Below are 16,517 nucleotides of genomic sequence, written 5' to 3'. Positions count from 1 at the left end.
AAACTGCCATTCGAGGTTGGAATAATGGAAATAACTGTGTGATGCAAGTCTTTCTAAATGTCACATGGTTATTTCCAGCTTTATTAATATAAAAGGGATTTACTCTGTTTTTAATAAGCAGCGCGTTTAATAAGCAGGAAAAATGCATAAGATTTATTAGCAGTCAACATTCAAATAATTTCCAAGGCTGCTGAAATTAATACATGGAAAGGCTTTGTATATTAGCATGCTAATCTTTAATCATAAGTCCATGTTGTTTTTGTAGGGTGGAGATAGTAATGAGCATATTTAAATACCACTCTGGACATTTCAGTGTGTTCCAGCCAAACTTTCTTTCGTTAAATCAGGCTGTGCTATTCGGTCGATCTTCGTTGGTCTTGTAGTCCATGGCACAGATGGCAAAATACGCACCTCATGAATAAACTGCTGCAAAATGAATCGTCAAATTATTCCCTCAACACCCCCCGTCCCCCCACCCCCACCCTGCCTCCGATCCCAAACCGGAATTCCCAGCTCGGAATTCCGACTCCACCAGTAAAAAGCAACGACAACCTGGAAAACGTCTCAGGCCGGGAACGCCGAAGGAGAAGATGCTAAAAGCAGGCCCTGGATCCCGTTAAAGCGGAAAAGGGGAGGCCGCTCCGCTGTCTTCGGTCTGTTTCGTTACGCGTTCCAGGCCTTCCTGCAGCCTCCGATTACGCCAGTGTTCTGACAGACGGCGGGGACGGCTCCTTCTGCCGACGCTCTTAGGGGCGGTCGAGCGGCCTTGGCGGGATCGTGAACACGGGGGTCGCTCTTAAATCTCGCGCGAACGACGCGGCGCCTGAGCGCAGCCCGAGCGTTCGCACCCCGGCACGTATTTTAAAGTATTTATAGCGTCTGAGGAATGATGTCACCCATTGTTTGCGGACGTGGGTAAGATTCCTGTGCTGCTGCACTTCGGTTTTTCGCAGAACCGGTCCGGCGGGTTGGTGGCGGCTGGCAAGCGCCGGAGGGATTGTTTTGAGCGCCGTCGGGCGTGGCCGAGGCGTGGTGCACGTGCGGGGGTCACGTGCACCGCGCCTCGCCCGTTTTTCCTAACCGTCTTTTCGAAGGTGTGTTTTGTAACCTCTTTTTGTCTCTCTCTCTCTGTTTCTCTCTTTCAGGAAAAAGCTGATGCAAGCCTCACCTCCCTGCAGCTGCGGTCAGAGATTCAGGTGAGCGACGGCGGCCTGGGGAATTCTGGGATTGTGTGTGGAGGGGGAGGGTCACTAGTGGTGGTGGGGTGGTGGGGGGGGGGGGGCTGGTGGCGTGGGGGTCAGTTGTGCGCCAAATGGCGTGCTGGGGAATTCTGGGATTGTGTGTGGAGGGGGAGGGTCACTAGTGTGGCAGACTGACCGCAGTACCTCTTTTGTCCACAGGAGTCGCTGGGGTTCAGCAGCGCGGTGTCCACGCCGGAGGCCGAGAGGAAGTAAGCCCCTCATTTCGTTATTAGCCGCCGTACCGCCGCCGACTGACCCCGTCCCTTTAGAGCAGTGGTACCCAGCCCTGCTCCTGGAGATCTACCCTCCTGTAGGGTTTCAACCATAATTTGGGACACTTAGAATTAGCAGCTCAACAAGATCTCTAGAGATTTCGCTTTTTTAGGGTTCGAGTGAAAACCGACGGGACTGTACATCTTCAGGAGGAGGTTTGGTTACCACTGCTTTTGAGCATCAACGCGGTGACTTTTGAGGCAAAGTCGTAATCGGGGCGTTTCTGGGCCACAGTCCGAGCAGTGACTCAGGTTGAGTCAATGAGTCACCTTGTGGTGTCCGGTTGTCCTAAAACGAATGAATCAGTCGTTGAATCTGATGCACACAACAGGGTGGAAGGCCATAGCAGTTAGTAAGCTAGCTTCCTCTCTACGTGAGTGACCTGTTTTCAGTTGTGCGTTTGATTCTTGTAATCTGTCCTCGTGGGGACCGCTCGGCCAGACAAGGGGAAACGTGTTTCAGTCACAGACTCTTCTCCGGACGTCCCCCCCCCCTCCCCCCTTCCCCCCGACGTGAGTCAGCCCCTCCGAACCTGTCCCTCGTCCTTCACCTCTCACCCCTGAGCTCCGTCCCACGTAAGCCCTGCCCCCCCCCCGCCCCCGGATTTCAACCCACGTTATTGTCCTGTCGGATGAACCGTGACTAAAGCGCAGGTCATCCCCCCCCGCCCCCCCCCCCCCCTCGGGGCCCCCGCCCGCCACATCTGCCGGCGGGACAGCGGATACCCAGCTCCGCGCTTCCCGCCGACCCGCGCCGAGAGGAGATTCGGCAGGTCCCGGCTTCCTTCCTTCCGCCCATTGTGCTCCCCGGCCCGCCAGAGATGGGGCCGTGCGATTAGGGAGCCGGGCGGGGCGGAGAGAGAGAGAGAGAGAGAGAGAGGGGGGGGAACGTGCGGGTCCGAGCGGGGAGCAGAGAGGGGAATGTGAGATTAGGGAGCCGGGCGGGGCGGAGAGAGAGAGAGAGAGAGGGGGGGGGGGGGACGTGCGGGTCCGAGCGGGGAGCAGAAAGGGGAACGTGAGATTAGGGAGCCGGGTGGGGCGGGGAGAGAGGGGAATGTGCGTGTCTGAGCGGGGAGCAGAGAGGGGAACGTGAGATTAGGGAGCCGGGTGGAGCGGGGAGAGAGAGAGAGAGAGAGAGAGGGGAATGTGCGTGTCTGAGCAGAGAGGACCCGTTCAGGGATTACTCACCTCTCCATGAGCCACTTCCCCAAAACCCTGACCCAAATGATTAAGCGCTATGACGAGCCGTTGCTTTCATTTTTAATACCTTCAAACAGGAAAAATCCAACCTTAGTTGAAGATTTCATACGCACGTTTCTGTGCATATGTTTGGATCTGTATAAAATGGCATTTAACCCTAAGATGTGTGAGATCACAAATATGTGATCATAATGTTCTTGGCCGAACATTCCAATGTTCTAGAACGCTGACTTGGAATTTGAAAAAACAAAAACATTCTGAAACCTGCTCTTCAAAGGGTTAAAAGCTTTGACTCCAGGGGACCAAAGAGCTCACACAGAGACCGTGTACTTTATCAGCTGTAAGCATGGAGGGCATGCGAGCGTGTGAGGTGGGGGGGGGGTGGGGTGAGGGGGTGAGGAGCACACCCAGCTTCAAACGCATTCCGCACCGCGCGCTCTGTCATCGACGCACACCGCGGGACAATGGGCTGCCTGAAATTACCCAGAATTCCTGCACGGCTGCCCCTCGTTTGGAAGGAAGTCGGGCCAGCCCTGATAATGCCAGCCTTCCAGGGCTGATGACAGAAAGTTGAGTGATTGAGGAAAGGGGGGGGGGGGGTGGGCGCAGCGGTGGCATAGAGTTCTACAGCAGGAGCAGATTAAGACCCCGCTCGGTAATCGGTAACCTACATCTGACCATTGTCCGCGGTCAGCGAAATCACACTGTCCCAACGAGATTAGCCCCCCCCCCCTTTTTTTAAATATTTTTTTTTACAGAAGCATCCATTGTGGTGTGAGGTGGTGTGACTCACATCACCAAAAGTGAGCGTGCGAGCAATTAATCCGTTTCTGCTGCGGCGGCCATGTTGTGTTCCGGCTCTGGGGTCATGCAGCTCACAGACGCTTTGGGGCCGGGGGCCCTGTGGGCTGACCTGAGAGAGGCCTCCTGGTCTCTGCTCTGGAGCCTGAGTAGAACTCAGCGAGGAACAGAACAAACAGGCTCACGCGCCGCGTGAGAAACAGACGCGTTTCCTGCCGTCGCGTCAACGTCAGAAAGCGCAGTTCTGCGCCGGAAACGGACATGAAACTGCGCACGGAGGTGTTCTGGTCCGGGCCGCTTGACGTGAAATTACTGGACACGGCCGGTGCACGCCTCTGGACACGCCGCGAAATCTCAGCGCGGGGGAAATCCGCAAATTAATCGGGAATGTCCGAGTCGAGAATTCCCCGATCACAGAGAGTGTCTCGGGAGTGTGCGGATCCTGCAGGTTTTCTGCGGAAGTTTCTGCAAATGCACGTGTTGCTGTCGACACGGGGAAGCCACCGCTCACCATCAGCACACCCCAAATTCCACCGAAACGTAACCGGTAGGATTGGGTCCTTCCAGAAGCTGGAATGCAGTGTTGGTGAGGGCAAATAGGTGTCGAGTGGTGACCGAGGACAGGGCGTGGAGTGTATGCTTTAGTTCCCTGAATATGGCACACCCGCCTAAGTAGGGAAGGCGTGTCTGTTGAGAGATTGTGCTTTCCTGAACATTATGAAGAACGCGCACTCTTTATTCTATACAAAGGGCTGAGGCAGCTTACTGACACACCTGTGGAAGTCCATGTCACACACACTGCAATTTAAAACGAACATTCATACCTTGTATTTGAACATGTTAAGCCAGAGGTGCACAACTTGGTCTGCATGATGCTTTTTGTTAAAACCAGTTCCTTTAGTTTTAGTTTCCTAACAGCTCTATAGACTACACTGGTTCATTCCTGTACTTGAGCGCAGTTACAATCATTAGGATACGCTTGCAGTCTGCGGCTGTGGGTGGTGCTTATACAGATGTGAGATCAAGGTATGATTGAGGTAATTAACCCTTTGTGTTGTAGGTATTTTGGAATGTTCTCTCAGAGTTCTGTGCCAGTGTTCTAGAACTCCATTGAACTCCACGGCATTCATTCACCAGTAGCAATTGTTGCATCAGCATTGGAATGTTCAGTTAAGAACATTCTAATGACATATCTGTGATCTCACGCCTTAAAGGCATAAGAGCGGAGTTTGGCACAGAGTCCTGAAACGGGCTGGCCCTCGTTGTGACCCCCCTGCGTTTGTGCGGGATCTTGGGGAAGAGGTGACTCTCAGAGTGTCCTCTGACAGATTGGCTCATTAGGGGGGTGTAGGGCGGTGTAGGATTTCGTGAGTTTGGGAGCAGCTACTCTGAGGCGCGTGTCCTCAATGCCCCTGTGAATGGGGGCTGGCTCACTTGCGTTTCGGGGGAGGAAATCTCTCTCCCCCCTCCCCCCCCCCAATTCAGCCGCAGCCACCTTGACCCACCGTGGGCGGGGTCATCCTGCTGTCCTTCCTTTGGGGGCTGCCCCCCTGCCCCCTCTCCTGTTTTCACGGGCCCTCTGAGGACATGGCAGATATCCTCACACCAGGTGCTGAACCAAAACCATAACAACCCCCCCTCTCCCCCCCTCCCCCTCCACCCACCATCCCCCAAGCTCTTATGCCAGAAGCAGCATGTGCTGTGTGATCCCTCCGCCCCCCCCCCTCCTCCTCCCCCTCCACCCATCAGCACTTCTAATTTCTCACACAGGAACTGGGAGGTGGGGGGAGGGGGGAGGGGGGAGGTGGGGGGGGGGGGGGGGGGGGGCTAGCTTGTGGTTGCATGCATCTGGTTTGGAAATCCGACATAAAGCTCTGGAGAGAGAGAGGTCCACTGTCAGAGAGAGAGAGAGAGACGGAATGAGAGAGAGAGATGAGGAGAATACAAGAGACAGTGTGTGAGGGAGAGGGAGGGAGAGAGAGAGTGAGAATGTGAGAGAAATGGGCATTGCACATGAAATGGTGTGAGAGAGGGGGAAGGAGAGAGAGAGGGGGGAATGACAGTTTGTGAGCGTGAGAGAATGAGAGACAGAGGAAGGGAGGGAGGCATGGAGGGTGGGATCGAGTAAAGGAGAGAGAGAGAGGGAACAGGATAGAGAGGGAAGGAGAGACGAAGAGAGGGGGAGGGAGTGAGCGAGCAAGCAGGATAGATAGAGAGAGAGAGAGAGAGACGCACAGCTCGTTGTCGGCAGCATGAAGAGCCAAAGGAAGCAGAGAGAGGGGGTCACTTCATTTCGGATGTCCTGACTGGAGCACGTCTTCCAGGAGGTGGCGTGAGCTGGGCTCCTGCTTTTTGGGAAAGTGGGCATGAGCTGGGTTCCTGCTTTTTGGGAAAGTGGGCATGAGCTGGGTTCCTGCTTTTTGGGAAAGTGGGGTGGGGTGCTGGATTTTGTGCCATGCTTCCGTCCTGTTGTGCCGGGCTGATGGTTACCGTTTTTCGATGGTACAAGGAGGCAGAAGATTCCGCCCCCTCGTTTGATGTTACCTGGAAGTGTTGGGTAATTTAGCTCTTTCACTCAGGATGTGTGTGTGTGTGTGTGTGTCTCCCTGTGTCGGTGTGTGAAACAAACACAGAGCTGCCAGACAATGGCGTGAACTTTAGACAGACAGACACACCCACACACACACACACACACTCTGCTTTGAATACAGAGGCCTGATAAGGAACAGTCATTCTCCACAGATATCAGGAAGTGTATGAAGAAAAGGTTTTTATGACTTTTAAGAGAGAAGCTAAAAGTTTTCTTGGACTAACCGCTTGGCGGTAATTGGGGCGCCGTTGTCAGGTCGCGAACTCCGCTCACTGTACATCGTACGAGCGTAAGGGGAGCGGGGAGTGGCCAGTTAGTGGGTTCTGTACCTGTGGAGAGAGGGGGGGGGGACGCAGGCGGCTTCATTCCCCAAACCCACAGGATGGCCACTGACAGAGAGGGCTTTGTGTTGTGTGCGCGTTCGAGGGAGGGGGGGGGGGGCTTGTCAGCGCTTAAATTGGCAAGCGAACGCCCCCTTGTGTCCTAGAAACCCTGTCGGTCACCCCCCCCAAACCCCCAACCGCCCCCTCCCCCCCTTCCCCCTGCCCAACCACCCACCCACTCGCCTGCACGCCTGATTTCGATCAAAACAACTTCACTCCGCTCTTCTTTCAAGGAATTTCAGCAGCAAATACAGAAGACAATAAAAGTTATAAAAAAGCTAATTAAATCCACAGCTCTGTCCTAGTGTGTTGCTGAACTTGCCTTCTTTACGGATACTCAGGCAGACGAGGGCGTTACTGATGTAATTAAAATTGCGTTATTGTCAAAGTTAGCGTTCTCTGGAACATTACCGTCTGACTCTTATCACACAGCGGTTTGATTAAACTAAGCAGTTTGGATGAGTGTGTGTGCGTGTGTGCGCGTGTGTGTGCGCGTGTGCGTGTGTGTGCGCTTGGGTGTTCTGTGGGTTGTTTCTGTATTTATGCAGTCTTAACAGTTGGCATGGCGGGGGTGGGGGGGGGGGAGAATATTAGTGGTGGTAAAGCAGGTCCGCATTTTTTTTCACTCAGAGTGTTTTTGGGGGGTGATTGAGGAGCTGCTGTCATGGCAACGCAGTGATGTGATAATTGGATGGAGGCCCCCTCTTCTACAGCCGCCTCCACCACCACCACCACAGTGATGGCAATGAGGGGTCACACCCCCGGCAGCCTCTTACTGTTTTCCGGGTCCCCCGGAATGGGTCCCTTCCCAAACGGGCCCTTGCTCCGGCGGGCCGGTCCCAAGGTCCCACTGGAGCAGAGGTGACTCACACAGGCCTGCTGGCCTGTCTACATGACCCCATTCCTCACATACCGCAGCTGTTTAAATGTTAACACGCTTCCTTAAATGAGACGTATGGTATTTGAATTACTTTTAAAACTTCCCAACCTTGTTTTTCTTGGATATTTTTTTTTAAACAAATAAAATAGAACAAAACTTCCTGAGCCATTTTCGTAAAATAACATTGGTGGTCTGTGCATTTGCTAATAAATGTAAATTGAGTAATTAAATTTGGCTAGCTCAGAGCAAAGAGCCTTATCAGTCTCTACTTCTCCCCAGTAGTTGATTCTTCTCTTTTAATCTTGGGTAGAAGGACCTTGCAGTCTACCTCCCCCAAATTGAATTTTAGCCACGTCCCCTGCAGTGCAGATCCTCCCCCGCGCCCCGCTCCGCACAGCCAAACCCCCTTAAACCGTGTCATTTATCACACCTGACCCCCCCCTCCCCCTCCTCCATTGTCCCAGTAGCCCACACTATCCTCCAGGGGCTTATAGCTACCAGTGCACATTAAAGGCAGACCCACACGCACCGCGAGCGCCTTTTCAATTAAAGCTGAAAGCGTGAGAGAGCTTGAGGTGTGAAATGGATTCTGGGTAATTAATCCAAATGACCAGTATCGGCAACTTTAACGGAGGGGTCTGCAATCGGTTAGGAGGGGATGAGTTTCTCCTGCAGCTGGCAACCCATTCCCCAATATCTGGCAACCTTCGTTCCCCAATATCTGGCAACCTTCGTCCCCCAATATCTAGCAACTCCCGTTCGCCAATATCTGGCAGCCCCACCCCCCCCCCCCAACACACACACCTCAACAAACTATAAGGAACATTCTGTGTTTTAGCTCCTCAGGGTGAGCTGGAAACTGGATGTTAAAGTTGCAGAACTGCTCCGTTCCTGACTCTGCAGGGCAGGAGTCTGTGCACTGCGTGAGCTGCCGACTCTTTTTGCAGAGCGGGTTTTTAAGAGTCGACGCTCTGCGGAGCTCGTAGAACAGGGCCGGGCCGTGCTCGTCGGGAGGAACGTGATGTCATCGGCTGTTGTTCTCACGTCACCGTCGGACGAGAGGCCCGGGTTTACCCAGAGTCCACGGCTCCTGCTCCCGGAGAACGTATCGGAATGTGGGGCACGCCCTGCGCCCCGCCCCCTCAGCTGATTTTAGCGAGGGGGGGGGAAGCCAGAGTGACGAGTGTCACCTCAAGCCTGTGCGTCCAGAATGTCAGGACGTGTGTGTGTGCGCGTGTCTGTCTGTGTCTCTGTTTTGTGCTCAAGTGTCTGTCTGTGTGTGCGCGCGTGTGTGTGTGTTTGTGTGCGTCTATCTGTGTTCGCGTCTGTCTGTCTGTCTGTGCATGTGTGCGTGCATGTACGTGTGTGTCTGTATCTGTGTCTGTATCTGTGTCTGTCTGTGTGTGTGTGTGTGTGTGTGTGTGTGTGTGTGTGTCTCCCCCTACCCACAGAACACCCTCCCGTCAGCAGAGTTCCATTGCAGACTCCAATCTCCCCATCTCTGGCAGAGCCTCAGACGGTCTCCCCCCCCACCACCCCTGCCCCCCAAGCGCCCTTATCTCCTCTACTCTCCCAAAATCCCCCCCCCCACCATTATCAATGACAAACCTCCCCTCCCCCCCTCCCCGCCCCAGGACAGCCGGTGACTGGTCTCTGTCAGCCGAAGCCCAGTCAGATTTTGGCTATCGAGCGGGCAGCCCAGCGGTGCCCCCCCCCACCCACCCCCCCTCCATTTCTGACCTGGGGGGGGCCGCTCCGTACCCCCATTACCGCGATACCCGCTAATACCGCCGCTGCCTGCCAAACGGCAGCTATGTGTGGTCGGGCCGCCATCTTTATAACTGCTGCTTCCCACGTGCCAACTTTACAGAGTGCATGCTGGGACCCTGGTGCCGTGTCTCTCTCTCTCTCCACACAACGCCAGCGATGGCTGCGAAGGAGAGCTGTTCATTGGCTCTTTGACCTGAAGCCCGTCTACGGGCAGAAGCTCATCACGCGTGTTTTAACTGGCGCGTTAGAAGAGTAATTCACAGAGCGCATTTTTCCCTAATTCGGATAGAGCGGACCGGCCGTGTCTTCAGAGGGGTACGACCCTTACCCCCCCGTCCCAGCAAGTAATAAAAGTCTCGTGATGGCTGTGTGTGTCGTCAGCAGAGTCTCGTTAAAGAGACAGATCGAGTTCGCTTCCTCCCTGTGCTCACACATGACCATTCCCACCCTTTTTTTTGGGGATTTTGGGCTGCATTTCGGCTCCCCCCCCCTCCTCCCCCCCGTCCTGTCCCGTCTCCAGGCCAGAAGCCTGTTCCTCCACAGCTGTGCATCCCCTGGAAGGACCCCCAAAACCCTGTTGTTGTGGTCCGTGATCGAGTTGGTGACAGACGTGCGCAAGGACGGGCGAGGGCGAGGGCCGGGGGGGAGGCGGGGGGAGCAGGAGAGGGGTTGCGTGCAACGGCTCTACTAGGGCACGCAGAGGGGGGCAGGTGATTTGGGAGAGGGGGACATGTGTGTCCCAGATGGGACCGGTCCCTGGTTTAGACTACGAAGTTGCTTGCCAGGTTATTTTGTCCGTTCCCCTGCCCTCCCTCTGGTCTTTTGGACAGAACTCGTGACAGAAAAAATTAGCCGCTGCTTCAAAGGCAAATAAATGGTCTGAGAATTCCAGTTCAGCTTCTCGGCAGTTTGCCGAGCACTGCATGTGGCCTATTTACAGGTTAACAAGATTTTTTGTAAGGATGAACTTGTTACCCTCTTCAGTAGCAAACTCGTTCTTCTTGTACCTTTTATTTAATCTACTTCCTACGCGCACAAAGCATTGTGGTCCTTAAAGGAAAATGAGATGGTAAATGAGTAGTCTAGGCAACACTGCTGCCTAGCGTAAATTATTTCTCCTGCATCTCAACCACAGGGGGTAGCCGAATGGCATCATAATGAATTAATAAAACAAGCCTGCAGGGGGCGCTATTGTCACACGTGGGGCCGGGCTGTCAGACTCCCTTCAGCTGGTGGGAGCTGAAAACACAGGGGAAGGGGGAGGGGGACACCGGGGGGGAGGGGGACACCGGGGGGGGGGGGGGGGGTGATTTTAGGAGATGCCCCCGTTTTGGAGTGTCTGCGTGTCCCGCGGGACGCCCCTCGGCGTGGCGCACCCAAACAACACGCCCCGCCCCGCGTTTGTCACGAGACATCGCTGGCGGGGAGGGAAGTTGAACGCCGGAGGTCCTGAAGTCCCTGTCGTAAATTAAGGAGAAGGATCCTCACCACCCCCCGTCCCCGGCCCCCCCCAGGGGGAAAGCTGTCTGTCGAGCGCAGTGCTAAACTGTCGGCCGCCCCCCCCCCCCCCGCCCCCCCCCACGCCTCGGCCTGTTTCCATGGCGTTCTCTCTCTCCATCTGGCCAACCAGAGTGCAGGCTCTGTGCCCTGCCACACACGTGTGTGTGCGGTCACAGTTTGGAAGATCTTTAGCTTTGACTGGCCGCAGGTCAGCCGTGACTCTGTGTATGTCTGTCTGTCTGTGCACGTGTGCGTGTGTCTGTCTGTTCATGTGTGTGTGCGCCTGTGCCTGTGTGCGTGTGTCTGTGCGTACGTGTGTGTGTGTGTGTGTGTGTGTGTGTCTGTGCGCAGGTGCAGCTGAGACAATCATACTTTAAAATTAATAAAAGGACTACTGCATCTATATTTTTTGTTGCTACATGACAAAGAGAAATTTTTTTTACCAATCTATATCTCCTTAGAAAGTGAGGAAACAGGTCCTAACATGTTGGGTACAGATGTGTTGCGGGTTTCATGTTGGCATTCCAGACCTGATCCACCCTGGATTTTATCGGGATTTAACCCTGCCCCCGCCCCCCCCCCCAAAAAAAAGCACACGTCCCGCTCACATGTCCCTTTAACAAGTCCCCAGGGTTACACACTGCGCCCCGTGTCCCCCCTGGAACTCAGGCGTACCCCGCAACCTGTTCCGCCGTCCTCGGCACGGTCTGGCCGCTGAACGCCAGGGTCTCTCCCCCGAGGACCCGGCGCCTTTTGTTCTGCAGACCCCGAGTTTGCAGGGGCGGAAACTGGGCATGCTCAGTAGAGTCCCCAGGACAGACCGAATACCAACAGACTGGGGTCCTGTGCAGCCTTCCTCCTGTATTTATTTATTTTCTTTTTTTCCAAAGCTGTATGTTCTCTCGAGGGAGATAAGCCAAAAGGGCAAAGTAGACCCCAGTCTCCCCCCACAGTCGCAAGTCACACAGAGAGAGGGCTACCGCGTTTGGAAGTTACGGGTTAAACGGCACTCGCGGCCTTTGCGAGTGCCACCACCGCCCTCTGGTGGCTGGCCCGCGGAACTGCGCTGTCCGCGGGGCAGAGAGTTGCTAACATCAGCAACAAGTTGTCAGCTGATGTAAGAGGGAGGAGGAGGGGGTTCGGAGGGTGAAAAAAATGTTTGCAACACGTGAGCGCCACAGTTGCGGTCAAGCCAGTGGTGTTTTTGACAAGCCTCTATTGTCTCGGAGGGGATGGCGGCTATCTACACGCTGCTAAAGACCAGCAGCTTTTTTGCTTATTTTTGTCGTTTTTATTTTTTAAACGGCTGCGATTGGACAGAAGGTGTTTGTGACATGTAGAAACAGGACAGCAGTTGTTTATGTCTGTGGGGAAAAACTGGATTTTTTTTTTATTGTTGTTGGAAAAAAAAAAAACTATTTTTTTTATGCAAGAGAAAATGTCTGGATAGCTGAAAAATGAAGAAAATAGAACTGGACAACAGGTCAGTGGAACGAGAGCTCGCTCTGCCTCGCCTGTGTCCAGCAGCCGGTGGGAAACCAAGGTTTAACTCCTCTCTCTCCCTCTCTCTCTCTCTCTCTCCCTCTCTCTCTCTCTCTCTCTTTCTCCCTCTCTCTCTTTCTCTCTCTTTCTCTCTCTCTCTCTCTCCGCAGGCTTCCTCTGCACAAGTCCAGCTCGGAGGATGGCTCCGGAGGTCAGTACCCTTGTGTGTTATTACTTCCACGCCTCTTGTTTTCCCTCAGAAATGTGCCAAGGCTGTCCTGTGAGAAAATGACGCTGACGGAATGTGTTTGGTTACACCGTGTCCTTCTGCAAGAGTCACATTGCACTGAGCGCTGAAAAAACGAATGTGAAAAGTGGATTTTCATTCTTCAGTTAGATATACGTGTTGCGTAAATGGACTTTTATGTTTTTCTGAAAACAGTTGTCGGTGATGCCCCCTTGCGCTCTGTGTTGGGGCGTTAGATTGAGGGCTTGTAGTTCCATATCAGAGCTTTGACGCTCACAACAACATAGAGTCCTTGCAGTAGAAGTGTGTGTGTGTTGCACACACACACTTCTACTGGTGTCTGTTTAACCCTTTAAAGGTGTAAGATTTCTTGTAAGATGTGATTAGAATGTTCTTAGCCGAACATTCTAATGCTGACGTACCAGTCACTGCTGGCAGCTAAAAGCAGGTGGAGTTCTAGAACACTGACGTACAATTTTGGGAAAACAACATTCCAAAAAACCTACTCTTCCAAAGGGTTAAGCCTCCCTCTGCCCCAGTCACCCCCATGACTGGAGGCTGGATGTGGGGTAGTGGCATCCGGCTTCTCTCCTTATCTCTCCCCATGCTGGGAACCTTGCAAGCAAACGTTATCTCGGCCTTCAGTCCTGCTTTGGTAGACACACACTTCAAAAACAGGATAAAAAAATAGTATGGTGGGAGTGCTTTGCTTCCCCAAGAAGAACCAGTGTCACAGGTCCCACTCAGAGGTCAGAGGGCACCTTCTCTTCAGGTGCTTTTAAAAGCCGGAGTTTCCCTGGGAATGTGTATGTAGTGGACACGGTTTCCACAACCTCATCAACACCCGGCAGAATTTTGATTTCCCCACTCCCACCTGCTCATTTGTGAAAATTGTGCTAAAAGCAGCAGTTTGGGTGCTCATTTTAAGAAAGCAAGGGCAAGAATGCATGAAGGAAGGTGTGCGTTGGGAAACGACGGCAAAGTTCGAACCCCTTCCGCCTGTTTCTCGCCGAGAGAGAGAGAGAGCTGCCTCCGCTCCATTTCCGCCCCCTCAGACAGCGAACGCGAAACGTTCATATCGCCGGCCAGATAAACACGACCTCTCGGCGTCGATGTTTCCCTCCGCCAAGGCCACGGACAGGAAGTGCGGAGAGAGGAGCCGTGAAATTACGCGTCCCCCGGGGAACGAGCGCCGCTCCTCAAAAAGGGCCCACAGTCGACCCCAACATCCTCAGTTCCGTTCGGCCTTCAGCCTCGCGGACTGAATGGAGGGCTCAGCTGTTTTTTCAGGGTTTTTTTTTTTTTTTCTTGTGTGGGAATGTGGGATAGATGCACAAAAACACAATGAGTCCATTCGGGCTGTACTCCTAAGGGGGCCTTACAGGACTTTGAATGTCTTTTTTTTTGAATGTTCGCAGGGAAATGGGACAGCAAGAAGAAGAATAAGTCGTTCTGGCAGAACTTCCGCAAGTCTCAGAAGGGGGTCGTCCGGCAGACGTCCAAAGGTACGGTGACCAGGGTTCAGAGGTGACAGAGCTGCTCCTTGGGGGGGTTTTGGGGTTCTGTTCTACACATGCTGGACCGTGAGTAATATTAACATTATAACATTAGTGTGGGGCAAGTTAGGGAGCAGGAGGTGACTGTTGAGTAGAGTACCCTGTTGCCAACCTTGTGGGAAGGAAGTATTCTCTCCCCAAAACAATCTGCACCCTCCTTTGCCCACACTTCACCTCAGCAGCTCTGACCCCTGACCTCTGATCCTTGTTTTGTGATTGGCCAGGAGAGGACATTGGCTATGTGGCCAGTGAGATCACTATGAGCGATGAAGAGCGCATCCAGCTGATGATGATGGTGAAGGAGAAGATGATCACGGTGGAGGAGGCCTTGGCTCGGGTAGGACCACAACCCCCGAACCCCCGTTCCCCTTCCTCATGGGTCCTTCCCCAAGAGGAGCAAGGAGGGAACAACCCCCATCCTCTCCCAAAAAACTTTCCTCTCTCTCAGCCTACTAAAACGACTGACCTCAAATTAACGCTTTCCCCCCCTTCATCCTGTAACACTCTCACTAGAGCCCGGAGTTTCTGTTTCAAAACAACGGATAGTTAACGCAAATAGCTCAGAGTGCTCTTGGGATTGGGATTGTTTCTCTCCGCAATCGGACGGCCTCCATCTTGGATCTGTCGGTCGCGTCCTCCCTGCTCCGGTGGGAGCTTGGCTAGAGTTTCCACCGGACCAGCGCGGACCTCTCTTTAACTGTCTGCTCTTGGTGACCACTCAAAAGAGGGAGCATGCTAAGAAGGTTCTGGATCTTCTGTTAGAAGCGACTGAAATCAGTTTCTCCTCCACCTGGCTCACGTTGATTCTCCTCACCAACGTAGTTTTGTTTTTTTCCCCCCCCCCCCATCTATTTTTTTTGGGTGTTGTTGGGAGTACGCAATCTGAGCTATCCTTCTCCCTCCGTGGTGATTGGCTGTTAGAACATGATTGCGAGGCCATCCGTGACAAATGAGTTGTGCGTTGTTCTGTTGTTGACCTTCTCATTCGTGCTTGTGTCATTGGGTGTTGTTGTTTTTTTTGTTTTTTTTTGTTCCTTTGTGATGTCATCATGCTGATCTTTGCTCTGAGGTAGGAGGACCCCTGTGCAGGTCTGCACAGCCCGCCCTAAACTCTTCTTCTCCTGTAGTTGAAGGAGTATGAGACCCAGAACAGACAGTCCAGCAGTACTGACAATGCAGAGTGGACTGACGGATCCAGTCCCAATGTAAACGAGTCCTCAAACTGCAATGTAAGTACCGCTTTTTACCCATAATTCCATGGGCCTGTGTCAGGAGCCTGTAGTTACCTGAATACTACCATAAAAAAGCACCACAGCCTGAACCCGTGACTGCATTGTGTCTGATCTTGTGCCTGTCTTGTGCAAAAATATTTCACACCCACCTCAGATCTTTTTATTGGTGACAGCGTGCGGTTGGTTTACTTGTACGTGCTCTGATGGCCCCGCCTCCCTCATCACATGACCTAACACCTCATCACCTCATCAGTGCAGTGCTTTTATAGACCTGAGCGGACCCTTGTCATGTGACAGGGGAGGTGGGGGCCACAGCTGGCTTGGCTTTGGTTTATGAGAACAGTTCTTAAGGGACCTTGCAGATGGCCGTGACAGGACTGTTCCAAATAGACCCGGACACGATGCTGATGTGCTCTTGTACAAAAGCTCAGTAACATACTGTGAGCATTTTGGCAGGAAAGGGAAATGCCCCCCCCCCCCTGGTATAGAAAAACACATACCAAAACTGGTTATGTCCAGAAATGTCTATACATTTATCTTTTTTAAAAAAAGAGGAAATATTTGCTTTCGAAGGTAAATATGAACAGTAGCGTTGTAATCAGACCTCTGTTTGAAAGCCTGAAATGGGGAGAGGTTTTATTCAGCGACTGTATTTACTTGGTCCTGGTCGGTTTTGTGCTGTGCCTGGGGCGGGGGGGGACATGGGTGGGGGGGGCGGGGTGGTTACGGGGCCATTGTCGGTGGGCTGCACCCCTCCCTCTCTGTCCCATGTTTGAACCGCTGACACGCTGAGCCCCACATCGTCCCCTCGGCCCCCGCATGGGCCCCCCGGCCCCGGGGTCTATTCACGCCGGTCAAAGCGCTAACCCCCCCATTGTGCGGGGCCCCCGCCGGGCTGAATACAGCCAGCGCTGCGGCGGCTTTCTGGTCGTCCCCGGCGATTAAGAGCCTGTGTACCCCCCCGCTTAGTGCAGATTAAGGGCCTCTCCGCCCCCGCCACAGCCCCCCCCCCCCCATCTAAAACCCAATGGGATACAACAAAGGGGTGGAGCAGGTGAGAGATGAGCAGGACGCATTCCCCCCCCCCCGCTCGCTCATCGTAGACGTAGGCTCCGCCCCCCCCCCCGGCACAATGCTGGCGAACTCGCTGATTGTGTCAGACCTGCGGTGGACAGTTGAGCTGCCGCTGCTGCATTCCGTGGGTGTTGTTTAGATGGAGGTTATTCCTGCTCTGTCTGTCGCACGCAACGCGGCCTGTGCGCTTCTCTGGAGCGATCGGAGGCCTGTTCTGATGGGAATGACGGGAATGGCGGGGATGAGGGGGATAGTGGGAATGGGGGTGGTGGTGGGAATGGGGGGGGTG

General features: G+C 53.7%; 1 protein-coding gene across 6 annotated transcripts in view; it reads left to right on the top strand.

The window, feature by feature from the left end:
* sash1a (SAM and SH3 domain containing 1a) overlaps positions 1–16,517 on the top strand; it is a 291,932-nt gene that overhangs the window by 243,669 nt on the left and 31,746 nt on the right. For 5 of the 6 annotated variants that reach the window (XM_035421918.1, XM_035421913.1, XM_035421917.1 and 2 more), the window contains exons 3-8: positions 1,146–1,196; positions 1,401–1,450; positions 12,290–12,330; positions 13,785–13,871; positions 14,147–14,259; positions 15,050–15,151. In XM_035421918.1, coding sequence (XP_035277809.1) covers positions 1,146–1,196; positions 1,401–1,450; positions 12,290–12,330; positions 13,785–13,871; positions 14,147–14,259; positions 15,050–15,151 — 444 coding nt within the window. The remainder of the gene's footprint in view (positions 1–1,145; positions 1,197–1,400; positions 1,451–12,289; positions 12,331–13,784; positions 13,872–14,146; positions 14,260–15,049; positions 15,152–16,517) is intronic. The other variant, XM_035421914.1, reaches the window with a different exon arrangement.

The sequence above is a fragment of the Anguilla anguilla genome, chromosome 6 (assembly GCF_013347855.1).
Source record: "Anguilla anguilla isolate fAngAng1 chromosome 6, fAngAng1.pri, whole genome shotgun sequence".
Classification (NCBI taxonomy): domain Eukaryota; kingdom Metazoa; phylum Chordata; class Actinopteri; order Anguilliformes; family Anguillidae; genus Anguilla; species Anguilla anguilla.
The sequence above is the reverse complement of the archived record's forward strand: the minus strand, read 5'-3'. Positions and strand labels throughout refer to the sequence as shown.